This window comes from Hemitrygon akajei, chromosome 15 (genome assembly GCF_048418815.1).
Source record: "Hemitrygon akajei chromosome 15, sHemAka1.3, whole genome shotgun sequence".
In the NCBI taxonomy this organism is placed as follows: Eukaryota; Metazoa; Chordata; class Chondrichthyes; order Myliobatiformes; family Dasyatidae; genus Hemitrygon; species Hemitrygon akajei.
The window spans coordinates 1014294-1028139 of record NC_133138.1 but is presented as its reverse complement, the minus strand read 5'-3'; the positions used below and the strand labels follow the sequence as shown (position 1 = coordinate 1028139).

The 13846-nt window shown below is 44.4% G+C and overlaps 1 protein-coding gene across 3 annotated transcripts in view; it reads left to right on the top strand.

The window, feature by feature from the left end:
* The window catches only part of faxdc2 (fatty acid hydroxylase domain containing 2), a 113505-nt gene that overhangs the window by 36358 nt on the left and 63301 nt on the right, over positions 1-13846 (top strand). For 2 of the 3 annotated variants that reach the window (XM_073067042.1, XM_073067043.1), the window contains 3 exons: positions 9223-9270; positions 11447-11550; positions 12985-13088. In XM_073067042.1, coding sequence (XP_072923143.1) covers positions 9223-9270; positions 11447-11550; positions 12985-13088 — 256 coding nt within the window. The remainder of the gene's footprint in view (positions 1-9222; positions 9271-11446; positions 11551-12984; positions 13089-13846) is intronic. The other variant, XM_073067044.1, reaches the window with a different exon arrangement.

Sequence of the window (13846 nt, the reverse complement as noted above, 5' to 3'; positions counted from 1 at the left end):
TATTAACAACCTGGATATGGGGGTAGAAGGGTGGATTGGCAAGTTTGCAGACGACACAAAGGTTGGTGGTGTTGTAAATAGTGTAGAGGATTGTCGAATACTGCAGAGAGACATTGATAGGATGCAGAAGTGGGCTGCGAAGTGGCAGATGGAGTTCAACCCGGAGAAGTGTGAGGTGATACACTTTGGAAGGACAAACTCCAAGGCAGAGTACAAAGTAAATGGCAGGATACTTGGTAGTGTGGAGGAGCAGATGGATCTGAGGGTACATGTCCACAGATCCCTGAAAGTTGCCTCACAGATAGATAGGGTAGTTAAGAAAACATATGGAGTGTTAGCTTTCATAAATCGAGGGATAGAGTTTAAGAGTCGCGATGTAGTGATGCAGCTCTATAAAACTAGTTAGGCCACACTTGGAGTGCTGTGTCCAGTTCTGGTCGCCTCACTATAGGAAGGATGTGGAAGCATTGGAAAGGGTACAGAGGAGATTTACCAGGATGCTGCCTGGTTTAGAGAGTATGGATTTTGATTAGAGATCAAGGGAGCTCGGGCTTTACTCTTTGGAGAGAAAGAGGATGAGAGGAGACATGATAGAGGTATACAAGATATTAAGAGGAATAGACAGAGTGGACAGCCAGCGCCTCTTCCCCAGGGCACCACTGCTCAATACAGGAGGACATGGCTTTAAGGTAAGGGGTGGGAAGTTCAAGGGGGATATTAGAGGAAGGTTTTTTACTCAGAGAGTGGTTGGTGCGTGGAATGCACTGCCTGAGTCAGTGGTGGAGACAGATACACTAGTGAAGTTTAAGAGACTACTAGACAGGTATATGGAGGAATTTAAGGTGGGGAGTTATGTGGGAGGCAGGGTTTAAGGGTCGGCACAACATTGTGGGCCAAAGGGCCTGTACTATGCTGTACTATTCTATGTTCTATGTATTCTATTTCCCTTGAAATAAATGTCAACATTACATTTGCCTTCTTGACCACAAACTCAACCTGTAAATTAACCTTCTAGGAGTCTGGCAGGAGGACTCCCAAGTCCCTCTGCACCTCCGATATTTCAGCCTTCTCCCCATTTAGATAATAGTCCTCACCATTGTTTCTTTTACCAAAATAAATTATCATACAATTCCCAACAATGTATTCCGTCTGCCACTTCTTTTGCCCATTGTTCCAATTTGTTTAAGTCCTGCTGCACACCCATTGCTTCCTCAGCACTACCCCTCCACCTGTCTTCGTACTGTTATGACCTCAGCCCCCTCCTTTGTGAGAATCGCAAGAGCCCTAGTCAAGGGGGGGTCAAATGACCCAAGAGGGAGAGAGACGTGCTGAAGACCACGTTCCCCCGGGAAGCAGAATAAAGCGACTCTTTGACTATTGTCTCATGAAGACCAGGTGTAAAGCCCTCGGGCAAAGTGGGCTGGTTGAGAGAGAGATTGACACCGGCGATCCCGTGAGGAAGTATAAAGGAGGGTCTGGGGGGGGAGGACCCCCTCAGACGCACCAGAAGACACGCTAGAGATCCTGTGACAGCGTTTTGATAGCAACAGCCTGTGGTGGGGTTCGTGTGCGTCTTTTCCTTGCCTGGGATTGGCGACCCCACAACGGAAGAACGGCTTAGCTACAGGGGAGGCCACCGATGAGCGTTCATTCCCCCAACGAGGCTCCGACAAACCGAACTCCTCCAGGTTGGAAAACCACGGGTAACTGTTTCATCCCATCTCTTTCTCTCTTTCTAACAAAAGTGCACCAACGCGACACCACAACGACGGCAGCTGGTGGAACTGCAGTGACCGCAAAAGACTTTTAGATATCCAGCAAACAATATATATCTACATTACCCCTAGACAACGATAGAGCTTATTTCTGATTGATTATTACTATACCTGTGCTTTAGATTGAGTTGTGACGACGTATATGATCTGAATGTTTTGTATTAACCATACATTTGTGCCCCTTTATAAATAAAAACTTTTGGAAATAGTAGCATCAGGCTTCAGCGGACCCATCTATCTTTGCTGGTAAATTACCTGGTTACTGGGGAACGTAACAGTACCATCTGCAAACTTTGCCACAAAGCCATCAGTTCCATTATTCAAATCGTTGACAAACATTGTGAAAAGTAGCGGTCCCAATTCTGACCCTTGAAGAACACCGATAATCACTGGCAACCAACCAGAAACAGCCCCTTTTATTCCCACTCACTGCCTCCTGCCTGTCAGCCATTCCATTATCCATGCCTGTATCTTTCCTGTAATACCATAGAATTTTATCTTGTTAAGCAGTCTCGTGTGTGGCGCCTTATCAAATTCCTTCTGCTAATTCAAATAAATGACATCCACTGCCTCTCCTTTGTCCACCCTGTTTGTTCTTTTCTCGAAGAAATCTAACAGATTTGCCAGCCAAGATTTCCCTTCACAGAAACCGTGCTAACTTTGACTTATTATTTGTCTCCAAGTACCCAGAAACCTCACCCTTAGTAATAGACTCCCAACACTTACCCAAACACTGAGGTTGGGCAAACTGGCCTACAATTCCCTTTCTTTTGCCCCTCTCCCTTCTTAGAGAGTGGAGTGACATTTGCAATCTTCCAGTCCTCTGGGACCGTGCCAGAATCATGTGATTCTTGAAAGATCTTGACCAATACATCCATTATCTCTTCAGCAACTCTCTCAGGACTCTGGGATGTAGTCCTTCTGGTCCAGGCGACTTATCCACCACAAGGGTTTTGAGTTTGCCTAACATTTTTTTCTTTGTAATAGCAATAGCACTCACTCCTGCTCCCTGACACTCACAAATCTCTGGCACACTGCTGGTGTCTTCCACAGTGAAGACAGATGCAAAGTATCCATTAGGTTCATCTGCCATTTCTTTGACCCCCTATTACTACCTCAAACACATCATTTTCCAGTGGTCCAATATCAGCTCTCACATGCTTTTTACTCTTTACATAACTGAAAATATTGTAGTATCCTGCTTTATATTCGGCACAGCTTTGTGGGCCAAAGGGCCTGTATTGTGCTGTAGGTTTTCTATGTTTCTATATTATCGACTAATTTGCCCTCGTATTTCATCTTTTCCCTTCTTATAGTTCTTTTAGTTGGCTTTTGTTGGATTTTAAAAGCTTCCCAATCATCCAACTTTCCACTCACTTCTGCTACCTTATATGCCCTTTCCTTGACTTTTATGCAGTCCTTAACTTCCTTCGTCAGCTACAGTTGCCTACCTCTGCCATTTGGGATCTATTACTTCTGTAGGACATATCTATCCTATGCCTTGTGAGCTATTCCCAGAAACTTCAGCCACCTCTCCTCTGTCATCATCCCAGCCAATAACCCCCTCCAGTCCACTTAGGCAAGCTCCTGTTTCATGCCTCTGTAATGCCCTTTATTCCATTGCAGTACTGATACATGTGAGTTATGCTTTTCCCTCTCAAATTGTAGTATAAATTCAATCACATTATGATCACTACCTCCAAAGGGTTCTTTTACATTAAACTCACTTATAAGATCTGGGCTATTATATAACACCCAATCTAAGATGGCCTTTCTCTGAGTAGGCTCAAGCACAAGCAAAAAAAAAGCTATTTTGTAGGCATTCTACAAATTCCCTCTCTTGCGATCCAACACCAACCTGATTTTCCCAATCTCCTTGAACATTGAAGTCCCCCATTACAATTGTATCATTACCCTTATTACATGCCTTTTCCTGCTCCCTTTGCAATCTCAACCCCACAACTTGGCTACTATTTGGACGCTTCTTTATATTCTCATAATAGTTCTTTTCAACCCTCACAGTTTCTTAACTCCATCTACAAAAATGCAACATTCTCTGACCCAATGTCACCAGTTTCTAAAGATGTAATTCCATCTCTTACTAACAGAACCATACCACTGCCCATGCCTTCTTGCCTGTCTTTTTGGTACAAAGTTTATCCTTTGATGTTAAGCTCTCAACTATGGCCTTCTTTCAGCCACAACTCAATGATGCCCACAATCTCATACTGACCAATATCTAATTGCGCCAGGAGTTTGTCCACCTTATTCCAAATGCTATGTGCAGTTTAAATACAGCACTTTCAGTTCTGCATTCTTCACCCTTTTGAGATTTGCCTCTGTGGTACAATTTAACTCTTTTCTCTGTCTGCATTTGTACCCAATCATTGGCTTGTCCTTCCTTGCATTTTTCATCCAGCATCTACTTATGAACGTGCTGGCTCATCCTCAGCTCTATCGTACTAGTTCGCATCTCCCATATTAGTTTAAACCACTCCCAGCAGCTCCAGTAAACCTGCCTGTTAGAATATTGATCCCTTTTCACAAAAGGCAAGGAGGTCCCGGACTAGTTAAAGGGTAAAGATCCCTCTACACACATGGTCTCAGACTGCTGTGACAGAGAAATTCAGTCAGGGATGAGAGCCCAGAAGCTGAAGTTTGTCTGAAGTTTTACAGGCGGCCGAATGGGGGTGTGCATTGAACCTGATCATGTGGTGTATGAAGTTATACGAGTAGCTGGAATAGGGATGTGTACAGGTAGCTGGAGTGGAGATGGGTATTCAGAATCAGAAACAGGTTTATTACCACCAGTATGTGATGTAAAATTTGTTAACTTAGCAGCAGAAGTTTAATGTGATATATATAATATAGAAGAAAAAAACCAAAATAAAATAATAAACCTCATAGTTCCCACACCCCGCACTTCCCGTTTCTACCTCCTACCCAAGATCCACAAACCTGCCTGTCCAGGTAGACCTATTGTCTCAGCTTGCTCCTGCCCCACTGAACTCATTTCTACATACCTTGACACTGTCTTATCCCCCCTTGTTCAATCTCTTCCCACCTATGTTCGTGACACTTCTCATGCTTTGAATTTTTTCAATGATTTTAAGTTCCCTGGCCCCCTCCGTCTTATTTTCACCATGGACGTCCAGTCCCTATATACCTCCATCCCCCACCAAGATGGTCTCAAAGCTCTTCGATTTTTTTTGGATTCCAGACCTAACCAAATCCTCTCTAACACCACTCTCCTCTGTCTAGCGGAATTAGTTCTTACTCTCAATAATTTCTCCTTTGGCTCCTCCCACTTCCTCCAAATCAAGGGTGTAGCCATGGGCACCCGTATGGGTCCCAGTTATGCCTGCCTTTTTGTTGGCTTTGTGGAACAGTCCATGTTCCAAGTCTATACAGGTATCCATCCCCTCTTTTCCTTCGCTACATCGACGACTGCATTGGCGTTGCCTCTTGCACGCGTGCTGAGCTCGTCGACTTCATTAACTTTGCCTCCAACTTTCACCCTGCCCTCAAATTTACCTGGTCCATTTCCGACACCTCCCTCCCCTTTCTTGATCTTTCTGTCTCCATCTCTGGAGACGGCCTATCTACTGATATCTACTATAAGCCTACAGACTCTCACAGCTACCTGGACTATTCCTCTTCCCACCCTGTCTCTTGCAAAAAGGCTATCCCCTTCTCACAATTCCTCTGTCTCCACCGCATCTGCTCTCAGGATGAGGCTTTTCTTTCCAGGATGAAGGAGATGTCTTCCTTTTTCAAACAAAGGGGCTTCCCTTTGTCCACCATCAACTCTGCTCTCAAATGCATTTCTCCCATTTCCCGCACATCTGCCCTTACCCCATCCACCCGCCACCCCACTCGGGATAGGGTTCCCCTTGCCCTTACCTACCACCCCACCAGCCTCCAGGTCCAACATATAATTCTCCGTAACTTCTGCCACCTCCAACGGGATCCCACTACCAAACACATTTTTCCCTCCCCTCTCTTTCTGCTTTCCGCAGGGATCACTCCCTACGCGACTCCCTTGTCCACTCGTTCCCCCCATCCCTTCCCACCAATCTCCCTCCTGGCACTTACCCTTGTAAACGGAACAAGTGCTACACCTGCCCTTACACTTCCTCCCTCACCACCATTCAGGGCCCCAGACAGTCCTTTCAGGTGAGGCGACACTTTACCTGTGAGTCGGCTGGTGTGGTATACTGCGTCCGGTGCTCCCGGTGTGGCCTTTTACATATTGGTGAGACCCGACGCAGACCAGGAGACCGTTTCGCGGAACACCTACGCTCGGTCCGCCAGAAAAAGCAGGATCTCCCAGTGGCCACACATTTTAATTCCACGTCCCATTCCCATTCTGATATGTCTATCCATGGCCTCCTCTATTGTCAAAATGAATCCAAACTCAGGTTGGAGGAACAACACCTTATATACCGGTTGGGTAGCCTCCAACCTGATGGCATGAACATTGACTTCTCTAACTTCCGTTAATGCCCCTCCTCCCCTTCTTACCCCATCCCTGACATATTTAGTTGTTTGCCTGTTCTCCATCTCCCTCTGGTGCTCCCCCTTCCTCCCACTCCTTTCTTTCTCCTGAGGCCTCCCGTCCCATGATCCTTTCCCTTCTCCAGCTCTGTATCACTTTCGCCAATCACCTTTCCAGCTCTTAGCTTCATCCCACCCCCTCCAGTCTTCTCCTATCATTTTCCATTTCCCCCTCCCCCCACTACTTTCAAATCTCTTACTATCTTTCCTTTCCATTAGTCCTGACGAAGGGTCTCGGCCCGAAACGTCGACAGTGCTTCTCACTATAGATGCTGCCTAGCCTGCTGTGTTCTACCAGCATTTTGTGTGTGTTGTTGTTAATAAATAAGTCACTCAATTACAGTATGCGTATATGAATAGATTAAAAATCATGTCAAAAACAAATAATATATATTAAAAAAGTGAGATAGTGTCCAAGGGTTCAATGTCCATTTAGGAATCCTATGGCAGAGGGAAAGAAACTGTTCTTGAATTGCTGAGTGTATGCCTTAAGGCTTCTGTAGCTCCTAACTGATTGGAACAGTGTGAAAAGGGCGTGCCCTGGGTGCTGGAGGTCCTTAATAATGGATGCTGCCTTTCTAAGACACTGCTTCTTGAAGATGTCCTGGGTACTTTGTAGGCTAGTACCCAAGATTGAGCAAACTAAATTTACAACCTCTGCAGCTTCTTTCGGTCCTGTGTAGTAGCCCTTCCATACTAGACAATGATGCAGCCTGTCAGAATGCTCTCCACGGTACATCTATAGAAGTTTTTGAGTGTATTTGTTGGCATACCAAATCTCTTTAAACCTCTAATGAAGTAAAGCTGCTGTCTTGCCTTCTTTATAACTGCATCAATATGTTGGGACCAGGTTAGGTCCTCAGAGATCTTGACACCCAGGAACTTGAAACTGCTCGCTCTCTCCACTTCTGATCTCTCTATGAGGATTGGTATGTGTTCCTCCATCTTACCCTTCCTGTAGTCCACAATCAGCTCTTTTGTCTTACTGATGTTGAGTGCCAGGTTGTTGTTGCGACACCACTTCACTAGTTGACATATCTTGTTCCTGTATGCTCTCTTGTCACCACCTGAGGTTCTACCAGCAATGGTTGTATCATCAGCAAATTTATAGATAGTATTTGAGCTATGCCTAGCCACACAGAGTAGAGCAGTGGACTAAGCACACCCCCCCCCCCCCCCCCGAGGTGCACCAGTGTTATTCGTCAGTGAGGACGGGATGTTATCACCAGTCCACACAGATAGTGGTCTTACAGTTAGAAATCAAGGATCCAATTGCAGAGGAAGGTACAGAGGCCCAGGTTCTGTAACTTCTCAATCAGGGTTGTGGGAATGATGGTATTAAATGCTGAACTATAGTTGATGAACAGCATCCTGACATAGGTGTTTGTGTTGTCCAGGTGGTCTAAAGCCGTGTGGAGAGCCATTGAGATTGCATCTGCCGTTGACCTATTGTGGTGATAGGCAAAATGCAATGGGTCCAGGTCCTTGCTGAGGCAGGAGTTCAGTTTAGTTATGACCAACCTCTCAAAGTATTTCATCATTGTCAATGTAAGTGCTACTGGATGATAGACATTAAGGCAGCTCACATTATTTTTCTTATGCACTGGTATAATTGTTGCTTTTTTGAAGCAAGTGGGAACTTCTTCAGTTATCAGTGAGAGGTTGAAAATTTCCTTGAATACTTTTGCTAGTTGGTTGGCAGAGGTTTTTAGAGCCTTACCAGGTACTCCATTGGGACCTTCCACCTTGAGAGGGTTCACTCTCTTTAGAGACAGCCTAACGTCGACTTCTGAGACAGAGATCACAGGGTCATCAGGTACAACAGGGATCTTCACAATGGTAGTTGTGTTCTCCCTTTCAATAGAAGGCATTGAGTTCATCTGGTAGTGAAGTATCACTGCAATATATGCTACCAGTGTCGCCTCCAACCTCATTTGAAATTGTCTCTTCGCCCCTGAAATAGCCCTCTGCAAATCATATCTGGTTTTCTGGTACAGGCCTGGGTCGCCAGACTTGAAAGCCACAGATCTAGCCTTCAGCAGACGACGTACCTCCTGGTTCATCCACGGCTTTTGGTTTGGGGATGTACGGTAAATCTTTGTAGGCACACACTCATCCACACAGGTTTTAATGAAGTCGGTATCAACTGCAGCATACTCATCCAGGTTCGAAGATGAATCCCTGAATACAATCCAGTCCACCGATTCAGAGCAATGCTGTAGGTGCTCCTGTGCTTCCCTTGTCCATACCTTCTTGGTCCTCACTACTGGTGCTGCAGTCTTCAGTCTCTGCCTATACCTGGGGAGTAGAAATACAGCCAGGTGATCAGCCTTCCCGAAGTGAGGGCGTGGAATAGCACGGTAGGCATTCTCGATGGTGGTGTAGCAATGGTCCAGTGTGTTGGTTCCTCTGGTATTGCAAGTGATCTGTTGATGGTAATTGCTTAGTGATTTTTTTTTCAGACTCCCCTGGTTAAAATCACCTAAAACAATGATGAAGGCATTAGGATGTGCTGTTTCATGCATGTTGGTCCCATTGCTTAGATCATCTAAAGCCTGATTGACATTGGCCTGAGGTAGAATATATACAGCTACCCTGGAGAACTCCCGTGGTAGGTAAAAAGGAAGGCATTTAACTGCAAGATATTTCAGGTCTGGTGAGCAGAATTGGGACAGCACTGATATATTTGTGCACCAAGAAGAGTTGATCATGAGGCATACTCCTTCCTCTCTGCTTTTGAGAGACTCTATAGATCTATCCTGACGGTGTATAGTAAACTTGTCAGTCTGGATCGCTGCATCCTGGTTAACCAGGATTCCGTGAAACAATGAACACACATAGTCCTTTGAACCTGACTGATTAAATAATGCATGCACTTTCTATTTCTCAGATGCAAGATTGGGGAGAGGAGGCTGATTGTACAGAGCCACGGAGGCAGGTATGAGATAGGGGAGAGGAGGCTGATTGTACAGTGCCAAGGAGGCAGGTACAAGAGCACTTCTGTACTGTAAGGATCATTAAGTTTATAACATAGAAACAGCCCGTCAGACCATCATCTTTGTGCTGACCTTTGTACTTCACTATACTTATCCAGTTTGACCCTATGAGGTCAGTGGCCTTCTATGTCTTGGTTATTCAAGTGCCTGTCCGAATGCCTCATTGATGTTGTAATATTTCTACTATCAGCCTGTCCTCTGGTGGAACATTCCAGACATCAGATCTGATCCTTCTGCACTTTGTAGCCATCTCCAGCTCAGGGTGAAAAGTTTCTTTCCATCTGCTCTACCTCTTCTTATGATTTTATATATTTCTATCAGGTCATGGCTCCAACTCCATCACTCCAGGAAAAACAATCTCAGCTTGTAGACCAGGTACAGGTCGCAGTCTGGAAAGAGTGACTGACCGAGCGAGGAGTGCGATAGGGTGCGTGCCCGCCCCACCCCCTTGTAGGATCTATCGGGCAACAAAAAGTTTGTCTCGAGGGATGACTTTCAGTAGATCGCAGTGAGATAGCTGCTCTACTACTTACGAAACCCTGAGCCCGAATTAGATCGTCTGCAATTATTTTAGCACTGGGTTCCCCACGAACATTCGGTGTGCTAAACAGGTTCAGAGGCGGCGCCCATCTGTCCATGCTCCAGGCCAGTAGCAAAGGCCCTTCTCTCCGGCCGCGCGAGGCCAACCAGTGATCCCTGGCACGAGGGTATCGTAATGACCTCGTGTGCGTTCAAGTTCAACAGTGGGCGTGACAGGGAATGAGGAAATGTGCAGCTGATTCATATCGTTTCATATCGACAAATTATATCATTTCCTTGTGGCCTGGTAGTACATGCTTTGCAGCCCGGTGGTTGAGGACCACTGCACTACCACCACCCTCTGTCTCCTACAGCCATGGCAATTTAGGATTCAATTTTTTAGGATCCCATGTACTTTATTGTCCTTAACTAACCTATTGCAGGGTTGTGTCAAAGGCCTACCAAAAATCAAAGCAGACAACATCTATGGCTCTGCCTCCATCGATCTTTTCAAATAAATCTACAAAAATTCTCATTGTTAAGCCAGGATTGCTATGCTGACTAAGGTTGGCACAAAGTCATGGTCTGAAGGGCTTGTATTGTGCTGTACTGTTCTATTTTCTATCTCCAATCAGTTCCTTCCTCTGTTAGATTTTATTTTCTGATAATGTCAATACCATGGATCTAAAGCTCAGAGCTTTTAGTTTCATGGATTATCACTGCTGCCCATCTTGAGTAAAAGAACAATGTCCAGTCTTCTGGTACCTGTGGTCAATGAAGACTTTAAAAGATCAGTCTGAGCCCCAGAAATCTTCTCCCTTGCATAGTATAGTGCTGCAGAAGAAAGTGGTGCAAGAGGAGTGTATACAACTGTGCAGAGAAAAGATTTTTGGGATGTGCTACGGAAAGGTTTGTGGATTACAGTGTTGTGTCAGTTAGATTTCTGGATACAGGGCTTCTGTGATGGAGCTTTGGGGGTATGTGTTGTTGAGTTGTGATCTTAGGTGAGATGCTGCATGTGCGGTGTGGTGGAGAGCGGTGCAGTGGAGCAGTGTTATTTCAGGGGTACAATGTTGCTTCATTTTGCTTTGAATATCGAGGGGGTTTTTCTGTGGCAGTGGAGGTTATGTCTGGGATATGGGGGTGACATGGGAGTTATTTCTGGGGTATGGGTGCTGTGGGGTTATTTCAGGGATGGGAATGCAGTGGGGCGATTTCTGGTCCGCGGGGAGGAGGTGAGGGCTGTTTCTAGGGTACAGCGGTGCAGTGGGGGCTATTTCTGGGGTTCATGGCTGTAGGAAGGGCTAGTTTGTGGTACGTGGGCATGGAGGGTTTATTCTGGGGTATGGGGTGCGGTGGGAGCTATTTCTGTGATACAGGGGTGTAATGGGGACTATTTCTGGGGTACAGGGGTGCAGTGGGGGTTACCTCTGGGGTGCGGGGATGCTGTGGGGATTATTTTTGGGGTTTGGGTGTGGTGGAAGGTATTTCTGGAGTACAGTGGGGGTTATTTTTGGGGTATGGGCTGCAGTGGGGGTTATTTATATGGCGTAGTGAGGTTGCTAAAATGATTGAGGTTTGTCACACTGTCATTTGAAGCCTCATCTACAGGTGAGGTGTCTCTGGGATTCGGTGAAGAAAGCCACCTTTATCCTGGGATCTGGACTCTTTGTGTTTGCATCATTTCGGAATTCACTGACTTGGTAAGTTAACAGTGTGATAAGATCATATGTCCGTAAAGCATAGGAGCAGAATAGGCCATTCAGCCCATCGAGTCTGATCCACCACTCCATCATGGCTGATCCCTGATTCCACTCAACCCCATACATCTGCCTTCTCGCCATAATCTTTGATGTCCTGACCGATTAGGAAATGATCAGCTTCCACCTTAAATATACAAATGTGGTCTGGCTAGTATCTTATAAAGCCTCAGCATTATCTCCTTGCTTTTATGTTCTATTTCCCTTGAAATAAATGGCAACATTGCATTTTCCTCCTTTTACCACAGACTCAACATGTAAATTAACCATCTGGGAGTCTTGCACATTAGGGTTATCAATTTCAATTTCCAATTTTCATTTTCCAATTTCCAATTTCAATTTTCAATTTCAATATCAATTTCCAACCGCATCCTATTACTGCAATTTTTGGTTTACCAATGGTGGATAATAGTCGTTTACCCTCTTCATCTCGACGAATGATTGCATTTGTTACATTAATGGCTAGAAGATCTATTTTATTGAATTGGAAAGAAATTAATCCTCCAACTATATTTCAGTGGTTTTCTCAAACTATTTCTTGTTAGAGCTTAGAAAAAATTAGAAGTGTTGTTTTTGATCCTTCAGTTAAATTTGAAGAAACCTGGAGACCATTTATTCAACATTTCCATATGAGTTAAATTGTCTTTTCCTAAACCTCACTTTTATTATCCTTAATTATTTGGATGGAGGTTCAGAGTTATTGGCACTACTGTATATATCTAACATTATGCAATGGCCCATGTTGGTTAGTGTTTTTTTTTCTTCTTTTTTTTGGGTTTTTTTTTCTTTTGTTTATAAATACTATGAGTTTGGGAGGCTATATATTGATTATTATATATTTGAATGTCTACTTAAACTATCAACTATGTACTCTCAAACACTTTGTATTCATGTTTCATTTATGTTTGCTTAAAAATTAATAAAAAGATTTAAAAAGAAAGAATGTTTCCCATGGTGGAAGAGTCTAGGACAAGAGGGCACAGACTCAGGATAGAGGGGCATCCATTAAAAACAGAGATGTGGGAAAAATTTCTTTAGCCAAAGGGTGGTGAATTTCTGGAATTTATTACCACAGGCAGTTGTGGAGGCCAGGTTGTTCAGTTAAGGCAGAGCTTGATAGGTTCTTCATTGGACACAGCATCAAAGGTTATGGGGAGAAGTCTGGGGAGTGTAAAATCGGCTGAGGAGGGTAAAATCGATCAGCCATTATTGAATGGTGGAGCAGACTCGATGAACCAAATAAGACCATAAGACATAGGAGCAGAATTAGGCCATTTGGCCTAATGACCTAATTCTGGTCTTACATCTTATGGTCAAAGGGCTTCTTTCTATGCTGTCCCACTCATTCTGAACTGGAAATGTTCATCCTATCTGCAGGCATTTGCAACAATTCTGGGGAGCATCCGGGGATTTCTGGCAGTCACAGTGGGGAAAAGCATACAACTTCTTCCAAGGCAATGAATGGGTTCTCTTCGTTCTCGGTGAGTACAGCTGACCTGTGATTTAGAGTAGATGTATACCTCGGTTTGGAGATATGGGAGAGTTGGACGTTGTACAGGGTTTGGTAAAGCCCATTGTTTCTGGGTTTTGGTGTGCATTTTTTGTTTGGGGTGCATTTCAAGTTTCCAGAGGAGGTAGTGATGTTAGTTACGGTTTCCAAAGTTAAGTTTGTTGAGCCAGGTGTATGAGGAAACAATTCTTCATTTAATTCAGGAATCTCTGGTTCCTTTGACTGTGATAAAAATAAGAAGTTTAATAGAAAACTGAAAATTCCATTGTGGCTGTAAAGAGTAAAAGTATGCTGGAGGAAAGGAACAGAAAGGGGAGTAAGGTGATTAGATGTTGGGCTTGGGTTTGAATTCTTTCAGTTGGAGGAAGGGAAGATTGACAGTCACACATAGGAGGTAGTCACTCAAACATCCTGCTTGTTATTTTCCCATTTGAAGAATTATCTGGTTGTTCACTCCCATGCTCTTTTCCTACAGCCCACTATTTTCTAAGTTACTCTTCAATCTAATTTAATTCCTATATGCCCTACATCACAACAATTTCAAGAGTGTCTCATCTGGTTACCAACCCTTCTGGCTGAAACTATTTCTTCTGTCTTTATCTCTCCTGGTTCTATATAATATGAATAAACACTATGCCCAGGAATGGAAAAGGCAACATGAAGTGATGGATACACCTAGTCACAGGCTAAGTTCTTCCCACCACAGTGCACCATCATAATAAAGCAGCA